This window comes from Rattus norvegicus, chromosome 4 (genome assembly GCF_021556685.1).
Source record: "Rattus norvegicus strain SHRSP/BbbUtx chromosome 4, alternate assembly SHRSP_T2T, whole genome shotgun sequence".
Classification (NCBI taxonomy): Eukaryota; Metazoa; Chordata; class Mammalia; order Rodentia; family Muridae; genus Rattus; species Rattus norvegicus.
The window spans coordinates 9113836-9125996 of NC_141537.1; the positions used below are offsets into that span (position 1 = coordinate 9113836).

The 12161-nt window shown below is 47.2% G+C and overlaps 1 protein-coding gene across 2 annotated transcripts in view; it reads right to left on the reverse strand.

Moving 5' to 3' along the window:
• Positions 1-12161, reverse strand: part of Dpp6 (dipeptidyl peptidase like 6) — a 906096-nt gene that overhangs the window by 793223 nt on the left and 100712 nt on the right. The window contains exon 1 of one of the 2 annotated variants that reach the window (XM_087656309.1): positions 8238-8892. The exons of the other annotated variant lie outside the window; for it this stretch is intronic. Coding sequence (XP_087512435.1) covers positions 8238-8288 — 51 coding nt within the window. The 5' untranslated portion in view covers positions 8289-8892. Of the gene's footprint in view, positions 1-8237; positions 8893-12161 lie in introns of those variants that run through there. 2 annotated transcript variants of the gene reach the window in all.

Genomic DNA, 12161 nt, shown 5'->3' on the forward strand with positions numbered 1-12161 from the left:
GCTTCTTTTATGGAAGTTATTTTGATAATGCCTCTGTATTTTCGAGTGTGAAGTCATTAACTTTTGCTGTATAGTATTCTGCTACATAAAGACAAGTATATGTATAGATCATCCATTTGGTGGGGAGTCAGTCATTTCAGACTCAAGGTCACTAAAAGCATTTCCATCACCAAACAGCCATACAAATCTCTCATGGGGGAACATCTACGGAAAATAATTCCTCAGAAGTTAGATGGATAGCTAATAAATATAGTCTCAATCTTTGACTTACTATAAGGTTTCCAAATTTTAATATCTCTTCCAACCAACTGTGCACAGGGTTCTTGCTGCTAAACAACTGCATTAAAAAAAAAAAAACCCAACCAACCAACAAACAAACAGAAAACAAAACAATAGCAGGCCTAGCAATCTTTTGAAAACCTCAGACTTCACTGGAGGTTTCCTCATTGTGATTTCAGTTTTCACTTTTCTAGTTATGTTAATGAAGTTGAATTGCTCAGTGCAGTTTTGTTAAATTCCATCTGCCCAGAGAAATATTCTCTACAGATCCAAAGTACAGACTGGGATGGCCTTGCAATGAGGAATGAAGTCTTACAATGTTCTAGTATTTTCTACAGGTGTCTGGATAGGCAATCCTATGAAAGCTTTCTCCATGGTTGAGGTAGCCCACCGCAGTGCTGCCAGGCAATGATCTTCACTGTCAATCTGACTGGATTTAGATTCATCTCCTAGATTCCTAACTGTACAGAAAATGTGACAACTACTTCCCACTGCCACAGCTGGAGCCCCTTCTGCTGATCCCCACAATGATAGTCTCTATGCCCTAGAACTGTGAGCGGAACCAAGCACTCCCTCCCTCCCTCCCCTCCCTCCCTCCCTTCTTGCTTGCATTGTGTTTGTTTCTTATTTTGTCACAGCAAGAGACAGATAACCAACATAGTGGGTTTTCATTTCCTCCCATAGCTGGGAAACTGATGGAGGTCTTCATTCATCCCTGCTAGAAGATTCTTACAAGCAGATGGAGTCAGCAATGGTGGAAATGCCCATGCCTGCAGCTGCTTCCAAAGGAGCTGGAGATGCTGCAAAAACACAGCCAGGGAGAGATGGCTCCTAACCTCCCCAGAGCCTTGTCTGTCTTCCAGGCTATGTGTGTTTCTCTACGTGATTAGAAAAGAGAGAATTTCTGAAGAATAGATCAGGAGCTGCAAAGAATTATCCTTATATGTGTTGTTTTTTTAACCTCAGCATTGAGAATCTAGTACATAATCTAGGTGCTTTGTAGGAACGAAGGGACAGGGATTGTTGGTTTGGTTTATGTGGGGTCACGGCTGGGAAGTCTCACTATTTGCTGTTCGTATATAAACATCAGACAATAACAAATATTTCAAGTATGATTTCTACTCCCTAAAATATAATCTTGTCTAGTTGTGGTATAGGTAAGGAGAGAGGGGGAAATTCTGATCCATCACTGTAATTCCAGTGAAGACACTGCCTGCCCCAGCACTCCTGGGGTCTCTCCCAGAGCAATGAAAGCCAGTGCAGCTGGTGGAGTGCCAACCTGATTCCACAGCCTACCCAGCGCGCCAGCAGTGGCCCTTGAGTTTCACAGATGAGTAACGCTCAACTGGAAACAGGGACATCCTTGGCACCTCTGGCTTACTGAAGTGTTGTTATCTTTATTTAATAGCCAGAAAGTCAAGCAATCAAAGCGTTGGCATCCATGGCACCTCTTACCCAGCAGTCCTGCAGTTGTGCTCAACAGAGTGAGTTCTGTCTATACCACTGATGAGTGAGCACCATGCATGGCCATGTGTGAGGTGTGCAGCAAAGCTAAAGTGTGCACACACCATTGACAACCCTGTCTGGGTCATATACACATGTGTGCCATCTATTTTCTGTGTGCGAGTGTGTGTGTGTGTGTGTGTGTGTGTGTGTGTGTGTGTGTGTGTGTGTAGATGTGCATGTCAGGGGTCAACCTCCACTTTGCAGTCCACCTTGCCTTGCAAAATGATCTCTCACTACACTGAAATTATCAAGGTAGTCCAGTCTGGCTGGCATGAGCTCAAAGAATCTGACAAGCCCTGTACGTACACACACACACACACACACACACACACACACACACACACACACACACCATGCCCTGGTACTCAGGCCTGACTTTCTGACATGGATTGGATTCTGGATGCTGAATTCAGGTCTCTATCTTGTGCAGCAAGCTCTATGCTGTTCAAAGCGCACTCTCCCCAACCCCATCTACTTTCTTTTCCTATCAACAGTGACATCATGGGAAGAGGGGATGATGAGGGATTGAGGTCAGTGGTGGGGAGCCAAGGCCAGCAGTATTTTGACTTGGAGGTTAACTCCTGAAGTGTGCCCTAAGATAAGACTGATAAGAAAGAAATACAACCACCCTTGACTAAGGAGGGGAGCTGAATGGAACTCAAATTCATGAAAAATTCTAGAACCTTTCCTGCTGGTCCCACTGCCTTCACCTACAGCCTCTCTGCTACTGCTACGTTGCTTCCATTTGGTTAGAAACAAACTTTCAGGTGGAGATCAGACAAAGTCAGGGGCCCCAGGGAGTCAGAGGATAAAGGTGCTTGCTACCAAGCCTGAGGATCTGAGTCCAAGGCCAGGAATCACATGAAGGAAGGAGAGATCCAACTGCTGCAAGTTGTCCTCTGCCATCCACAAGTGGGCCATGGAACTTGTGAGATGGGAGTGGGGAAAGAGAAGTTAGTTTAAAAAAACAAAGGAAGGGACTGGAGAGATAGCTCAATGGTTAGAGTACTGACTGTTCTTCCAGAGGACTCTGTTGTTCCCAGTGCACACATATGGCAGCTTGTAACAGTCTGTAACTCTAATTCTAGGGGATCCATTGGCCTCTTCTGGCCCCCATATGCATTCCCTGCATGTGGCACACAGACACACATGCAGGAATACCACCCATACACATAAAATAAAAATAAAGCAATGCTAATTTTGACATGATTTAAATATTACGCAAACATAGGAACATCTCAACGCCGTGAGTATGTGCCGTCTTTAAGTGTGAACTGGTTAAAACGTAAACAAGAACACTTGGCCTGTGATCTCAGCACTCCGCTCCTCCCACCGCCGTCTCTGCTCTCTGCTGCAGCTGAGTGTCTCCCCTTTCTCTCCCTCTTCCGCCTTTGTTATGTGTCTCATCATAGGTTCTGCCTCCCCCACAATCCTGAAGCCAAACTTCACTGTGCATTTGTCGGGAGGCTTCTCTGTCAACGCTCAGATTATTTCCTTGGACCTGATGACAATATGCTCTGGCCTCTGCTCCAGCAGTAGAACATTGAGCCCACCCTGCTGGCCATAGCCTGGGTAACTGAGCATGAGGTGTTGGACACAAGGGTGGTGCCACCGTGGGGGTGGAAAACTTCCATTCTCAATGAGCGAATCTCAGTTTTCCAGCTCATATGGGTTTCTTCCAGATGGTTTTGAATGCGATTGTCTAAGACCCACTGTGCTCTTGAGGAGAGCCCTCCAGTCCTCAGGGGGAGTGAGTTTCATGGTAAAATGATTCTGCCTGGTCCAGTGTGCCCCTACATTCTTGCACAGCATAACCCTGGGACCTACAGTGTCTGGTGTGTGGTTTGGTTCCTAGGTGCAGTTTGGCTATTGAGATAGTACTGGTTCTTATAACCAAAGGCTGATCTCAGGCTCAGGCTTTCTCTGGTAGCCTTGCAGAAACTTCTAACCTTGTGGCTAGCAGATCCCCCCAGCTGAGAATCCCTGGGAGAACCGTTACCAATGGGGTTTGCAGCTGGCTATAGTGTCCCACGGTGCAGCCTCCCCTGGTAATAAAGGAGCTCAGACACTAACTGAACAGGAATAGGGTGGAGCTGTGGGTGTACGGAGCACGTGTCAGAAAGCAGAGTAGCTTAGGGGCAGCAAGTCACTAATTTAGCATATTGATGGGTCCAAATACAGAGACCAGAGGCCATGTGAGTAAAGCCTGTTCAAGGCTCTGGAGAAGACAAGCCAGCCCTCTCCACTGAAGTTCTACCTAAGACAACTTATAAAGCATCCTGAGGTGACTACCTCCTTCCTGCTTTTGAGAATTACATTGTGCTAATTTTACCAGATAACACTACATATTTGTGTGTGTCTGTGCATGAGTGCGGGCGCGCATGTGCGTGTGTGTGTGTGTGTGTGTGTGTGTGTGTGTGTGTGTGTGTAGGTCAACTTTGGGTGTCCTTTCAGCATTTTCTCCTTTGTTTGTGGAGACGGGATCTCTCGCTACAACCCAGTGCTTATGAATTAGGCTGGACTGTGTGTCTAGAAGCTCCAGGGACTCTCCTATCCTGTGTCCCCAGGAATGATACTCCAAAAGAACCCAAAGGTGTGCCCAGTGCTGGACTCAGGGCATTTCTCTGTGATTGTGATTGATTACATGGTCATCATTTCATAGCTGGGACCTGGTCCCAGCCCCAGCTTTGCACACATTTACCTGTGCTTTACATATTTAAGATGTTCCTGCTCCTAGGAAGCTACAGTGCTGTGTACTAATGTTCAACTGACTTTCCTGCATAGACACTATCATAGAGAGTGGTACAGACATTTGAAGAAGAATCCGAGGAGGAAAGATGTTAGGAATAGATGCTACAGAGCCAGGAGATAGGGAGAATCCTGATGATCAAACGGGGAGGATGCTCAGAAACCCAGACCTTCTGAGCCATGACCTATTCTGACTTTGGACCTATTTTCAGAAGGTGCTGTGTTTTCAAACACTAATCACGCCTGTGTGAGGGGGCTTCATATCACCGAGGAGGGAGAGCCAGATTGCCACTGAGTTCCCTGGGGCAGAGGAGCCCTGCACCCAAACAGGCTTGACCCTGTAATTCATCTCCCAAGCAGAGAGGCTGTTTCCAGGGAGGACTCCACAGCAGGTGTGTCACCTCACAGTAACTCATAACTACAAGCTTCAAAGGCTCTCTCACCATTATACACACATATGGACCAAGACTGGAGCACATGAAAGAAAGAAAGAAAACCAGACTTTGGACAGTTATGATCCAGGGGCATTATAGTGTCACCAGAACACCCAGCCAGTGACAAAAGATGCAAACTTGGGTTCCAGAAGCCACAAGAAAAATAGATTTCCCTGGGACAAGAATTTCCAGGTCACAACTTCCTATAAAGTCATTCCCGATTGGCCACAGTTTCTCAAGGATCCAGGTGTCTTGCAGACCTCCACCCTGCTCTCCTATCACATACTCGAGGAACCTCAGAGGCAGGCATTGAGACCAGAGCAACCCCCAGACTTGATTCTGAACCAACTTTTTCCCAGCAGGGAAAAATGGTCATAGGACCAGAGCAGGGAGATTTAATGTGAAGCAATGGCCTTCATATGACGAAACTTCCTACGGAAGCTGCTCCAGAAGGAGACACCCTTGCACATTAGGGGAAAGGAACACTGGATTAAAATACGCCTGTTGAGAAACTAAAATGTTTCAAAGGAAGATTTATATAAATGATATTACTTTAAAAATAATGTTTTGTTCCACTAGAATGAAACATTCGATTTCTGTTGCAGTACATGACATGGCAAGTTGAAGGGTTAGTCTGTTGATATTCAAGTATTTGAAGTTTGTGAAATAGGTTTCTGTCAAGAATGAAAGGGACTCTGTGGATTTATTTCACCAATGGCATTTTATTTTCTTACTATTCATTGAATACCACAAAATAAGACCAGGGAGTAAAACAATATATTTGCCTTCTCTTAGTCACCAACTGCTATCAGAGATGAACTTTTAAAAGAGTTTTAGGAAATAAAATCAGTGGTAAGCATGAGACTTCAGTTAGGCAACATGGCATGAACAGGTTCAGCCTTGGGGTACTAGCTAGTCGTTGTAGGGATCCTGGTGACACAAGCCTGGAAGGGCCACACCTGGAACCACGTGTGGGAAGAGACAGGCTAAAGAGGCATCTGGTGAAGATCTGTAATGGGGTTTGGCACCCTACAAGCACTGGGAGGGCCAAAAGTTCTTTGCCACTGTGTCTCTGCTCACAGAATCAGCTCTAAGCATGGAGAAGTCAGCCCTGCCTTGTCTGTCTCTGTGTGGATGTGGATGCCCCAAAGCCACTCACTGTGAGGTGCTCTGCTGCTACCTAAGGCACTGAGATGTCTGACCACTCACCTGCCAGAAACAGGCATCAATCATGCAGTCCTCACAGTGAATGTGAAATATCACCTGAATCCCAATCAAGCCCAAGTGCCAAGAACTGCCCGTCATCCAGCCCAGGTGAGACTGTGATTAACAGGGCTTCCAAGGCAACTGATGAAGAATTAGGAACCCACAAGCCCCCAATTAACAGAGCAAACATGAAACTGTCATTCGATGGAGCCACAGAGACTTAGCCGGAATGTGAAATTTAAATGAGTCATAAGCCAGACTCTTAGTTATCAACTCAAGCGTTGATAGAACATTGAAAAGTGAAGGGATCTCACATCTCATCTTGGTCTCTACCCAACGGAGGATGGGCAAAATGCTGGGTGCTGCAGAACCCCAGGGCTCAGTTCAGCTGCCTTTCATGACAGCAATGTGCAAGGCACGGAGAAGGGTGAATGTCACGTGGGTAACCATATTTAAAGAGCAGGGAAGATACAGGATGGGCAAGCTTTTCAGCCTCTGAGAGGGAGAGAGTTGAAAAGGATACTTCAGATGATGTTGAGACATGAAGACATCTCTATTCCACAGCAGATCATGCCATCTATGGCCAGAAATACTCATTTGACACTAGATTCCTGTGGCTATTGATCTCGTTATTGACATAACTAACCCTAATCCATGCCAGTGGCCTCATGTAATGTTCCAGCTCGATTAGCATGCTACGGAGGTGGGATATGAAAAGGGACCACCGAGTGGATGGGTATTGCACACTGGGTATATTTCATAAATACTTCTGACCTGTTTAGACGGAAGTATGCTGATTATCATAACAGACCAACAGAAGGCAAAAGAAATTTGGAGAGCAGATATAGTTCACACATAGCTTAGTCAGGCAGACCAACAAGAGGTGCTGAAGGATGGCTTGTGAAGGGGGGTATCATTACATATTTTGTATACCACTTTTTCAGCCCTTAAGTTGGGTTCTGAGCTAAACCAAAGCTTTCTTTGTGCCAGGCAACAGGTGCCTTGCTGAGGGTAGAGTACTTTCTATAACCAGAACACGCTCTCACTTTTTGTTTCTCTTTGTTTAACAAGAGGATGCAGATTGGACAGACTGGTTCTCCCAGCATACCTCCACACCAGCCTACCACACACTCAACCCACTTTAGTAAACAACTGTAGACATTGCCAGATAAACATTTCATGTGGAATGTTCTAAAGTGGCATGGACTCCCTCTGTGCCTCTGCCTCACACAACAAACAAATCCCCACAGAGGAACTGGAGAGACACTCAACACACACAGAGGATTTCATCAACTAGGTGGCAACCTCCCTGTCCTTACCAGGAAAATCCAACACACTGACCCTTTGGTCCACTGATCCCACCAACAGGGCACTTATATCAGACCAGACAGCCACAGGCAGGCTGAAGTTATCTTGCTGAGAAATGGTCCTCAAGTTGGCAAAGTTATCACTGTCAAGATGCTCCTTGACCCACAGACCTGAGCTTCTGGGGATCCCCAGAGGTCTTCTGTCCTTCAAAGGTATTTGTCATCACTGACCCTACCTTAGAGACAATCATCTTTCCCAAATCTGGGAAAAGGCCCTGATTGCTGGGCAGCTGTGGACGTGGTGTCTGCCTCCAGTCTGCATTTCGGCATAGTGAGTATATTGGAGGCAGAAACCCCACAGGTCTCAGCTCTGACCTGCACCCAGTGCACCCAGGAGACCAAGTGAGGACATTAGGGCCCCCAGCGTGTACTTCCTGTCTGAAGTGACCTCCTATCTCTGTGCCTGCCCCAGAACAGCCCTAGAGATGTGTTTGAAACTCAACAGACACACACAAGAGAGCAGCCTGTGTTCAAAGCAACAAAACCACACACCCAGAAGACAGCGGCCGCCAAACCACTAACTTCCCATTTGCAAAAAGATATTGGATCACTCACACCCTCAGGTTCAAGTGGGAAGTCCTGAGGTATAGTGTGTGAACACTAACCAGGTCTCCTACTTCCCAAGGAAATACTTCCGAGGTCTGCCCCCCACCCCCGATACATTTCTTAATGTGGGTTCCCGCCCCGCAGCACTCACCATCACGTTGCCCTGCATTTTAGCGGTCTTGATCATTGCCTTTTCCTTCATTTTGCTTGGAGTCTTGAACCTCACTTCTGGCCCAGGGAAGAGTAACTTAATCCATTGTTCTGGTGAGCACCCAAGTGTAGACCCCAGCTGCAATCACTGGGCGGAGATGGTGTTTTGAAGAAAACACAATTCTGGCAGGTCCTGGTTTTCCTGTCCCTCAGTGTTCCCAGGTAGATCCCACTGAAATCAACTCTTCTTAGTAGCTGCCAGAAATCGGGAGCCAGGCGCTGGGGGTGCGGCTTGTAACAAAAAGCAAGCTGGGAGCTGCGGAGTGAGGACGTGGCTGCCTGTGAGCAAAGGCGTGTGTTCTCGGAGCTGGCTTTCAACACCCCGTGAGTGACAGCCGCAGCGTGGCAAGAGCCTTGTGCACTCCAGGACTCTGGGCGGAGATGCTTGGCTGACAGTGCTGGTCCCCCAAAGGTGGCGACACCGGGGGAGTGTGTGTGTGTGTGTGTGTGTGTGTGTGTGTGTGTGTGTGTGTGTGTGGTGTGTATACACGCGTGTGCGTGCTGGCCTTAGCCTCTACTGTGCAGAACCTGGAAGCCCTGGGCTGCAGCACGCTTCTGCTAGCTTAGCTACCAGGGGGATTGACCAGCAAGAGGGCGACTCCAAACAGGCTCCAGGGGGATCTTTGTGGGTGGAGCCATGCGAGATTAGGATGGATGAGCAGCCACCAACCTAGGGCTGCGCCTCCCAGATCAGGGAGCAGAGTTAACCGGAGCCAGACTCCATGGGTCCGCTGAGAGTCTGGCGAAGGAGCTAGAGGCAAGCGGGAGGAGCCTGAGTGACAGCTGATATTTAATGTGGTTTCGGGTTACTATGGGACACACGTGGTGTCTCCATGGTTGCACCGGGCACCTTGTAGTCGGTGGCCTTGACAGTGACGCTGCACCCTACAGAACCACTTGCTGGGTCCTTAGAGCCCCATCATGATGCTTGCTACCCTGGTCAGGTCACTGCCCTCCAGACCTCCAGCCAGCCACAGCCCTAATAGTGCCTTTGTTTCTTCAGTTCCGACCCTCAAGCCAGCACTGTTCTCCAAAGGCACAACCCAGCGGAACTCCAGACCCACTTCTATGTCCCCAGCTTCTCTTAGGGTGGCCAAGCCTGAATTCCAAGGTCTCCAACCCAGAGTACTCCCAGGATCATTCACAACCATGGTTTGTTCAGCATTGTCTCACACAGCGGGGAGTTCCAGAGTGCGTTGCTGAAGGCTGGCACGTTTTTTTTACTGATGGACCTAGAGCGCTCCAAACCCCAAATGAACTTAGGCTTGTGGAGGTGTGTGAAGGGCGCCCTCGCCTGCCAGGGAAGGGCAATGGCGGGAGCCAGTCTGGAAAAGAGTTTGGGAACTTCTCTCTGCCTATTTAACATTCACGAAAGATCTTCTGTAAGAAAAGAAACTGCAGGAATGGCTTACGCGGATTCCCACACAGTGTATGTGCACAACACAGTGTGTCGTGTGTAGCGACAGCACACCATCACATTCACTCTAAGTTGCTGGTAGCTGGCACACAGGTTTAAACCAAAGATCTGTGCTAAAGAGATGAAACGGGGAGATAAGTTGAGGAAAGTGGACTCTGCAGTGTGCCAGTCCACAGTAAGGATTGTGTCTTCTGGAAATAAAGCCTCCCATTAGGGTTACTTAGGATACTATAAACAGAAATACAGTATCAGTGCCAGATGCCCAGGATAAATCCCTCTCCAGCACCAGGTGTCCTGCTACAGTGGATGGGTTTGATCCTACATAAAGTCTCAGGGTCCCTGAGTGGCTGGAGGGGGAGTGTGGTTCTTTGAGGTATCCATCAGGGCAGAAATCCCACTCTTTGAGGTTCTCCTTTCTGGCCTTGAACACCTCCTAATCACTGCTTGATCTCATTTTCTCAGGGGTTAGGGCTTGGGGACTTGAATCTGGGGTACGTATAAGCCCTCGGGCCATAGAAGACCAGGTTAACATGAATGTTTTGAATGAGAAATATCCCTCAGGCTTGGACAATGAACCCTTGTTCTCCAGTTGGTGGTGATGTTAGGGAAGTTTAGGTGGTGTAGCCTTGCAGAAGAAATGTGTCACTACTGGGAGGACATTTGCCATTAAAAATGACAGTACTTATACTTCACTCTCGTTCTGCCTGCCTCTGGAGACGTGAGCTCTTAACTTCCTGCTCCAGCCAGCCTCTACTTCCCTCTGGAGCCATAGCAAAAGAAATTCTTCTATAAGTCGCTTTGGGATTTCACCATGGCAACTGAGAAGGAACTCATACAGCTGTCCACAGTTGCCTTCCCCTCAGAAGGTGGGGAAACAAAATAACAACAACAATGGATTCTTGTCACCTTGCCATATCCCTAGCAATGACTTCAGGAAATGAAAAGGAAGACAAACCCTCATGTCTAAGGAACCAGTGACCATCCGGAGCCCCCCGGGAGTTTGCCCCTAAAGCTCACCCAACAGCCCTGAGCCGTGCTGTTCTGAGCTTTGTTAGTTCTTCCCACTGTTTGTCCAAGGCCCACAGAGAAGTCAGAGAGAGTGGTCAGCCCAAAGAGGCAGAAGGGGAGGGACTAAGGCATCCTGGAGGTTCCGAGCCCATGGCTGCTCACTCCTCTGTAACTCATCCGCTTTAGCTAGTGCCTTGTAGGATGCAGAGGAGAAACAAGAGAGAAGAACAGGAGTGACTCCATGACAAAGAAGGGAGGTAGGAGAATAAGGAAGCAATGCTGAACATGGGATGATACCAATTTTTATATGAATTTTAGATGATACATTTTTGTAAGGAAATTGTGGCTTTCTGAATCTCTTCCTATCTCAGCCACTTTTTAAAATCTATACGGTTGCAATTCTGAGCAGGGATGCTGTCTGAGTCCTTTTGTCCCTATAAAAACACTACAGACTAACTCACAAAGGATAAGGTTCATGGTTCTGAAAATAGGCAAGTTCAAGAAGGGAGATTTTATATCTGACAGGGACACTGCAGAGAGTGCCACCCGGTAAAGCTGACTTGGGCCTACCTTCTTCTCCAAAGCCACGGATGACACCATCACTTCATCTAACTGACTGCATCCCAAAGGCCTGCTCTGTTTTCTAATATCTTACAAGATGTACTTCTCCAGGACACCCGAGGATCAGCAAACACAAATGCAGCCCTTAGGTTCACTCCCAAGTATCAACTGTCTCTTGAGGCTCCACAGTGGTCCCTTCAGCTCCCTTTGACATCTGTGGGAAGAGCGGACCTACTTAAGATTTCCATCTGCTTGAGGTACACAGTTTACCCTCGACTGTAGGCTGTTTACCTTTGTTCAGCATTGACATTGTCACCCCCTGAGCCCTGGCGGTCTGATTCCAGACCAGCCAACCAGCAGTCATTGGATATGTCTAAACTTTACATCAACCTTAATGTCTAGGGTGCTGGGTTTAGTGTCCATTAAAGCAACTCAGGTTTGATCCTTTTGGCTCAATACTCCTTTTTGCATTTGCAGTTGGGTAATATTTATAGCACGAACAAATTGTATCTGTAATCCTGTCTTGCAGCTTGCTATGTGAAAGTCACAAGAGTGTGACTACCTGAGTGTGCTATTTGTCTTCCTTTATATTAAAATGCCTACATGAATGTCCTTCAAGCAACAAATAGCAATTGACAGTGTGGCACATACACACTATGGAATAATATACAACTGTAAAGAAAAATTAAATTATGAACTTTGAAGGGAAATGGATGGAACTAGAAAAGATCATATCAAGTGAAATAGCCCAGACTGGAAAGCAAATACCTCAGTCTCTTCTGGAGGCTCCTAGTTTCAATTCTTTAGATGTGAGTACATAGCCAGTAGTCAGTACAAAAACAGGGGAAGTAAAATAGGACCATCAGGGTAGGGAGTTGG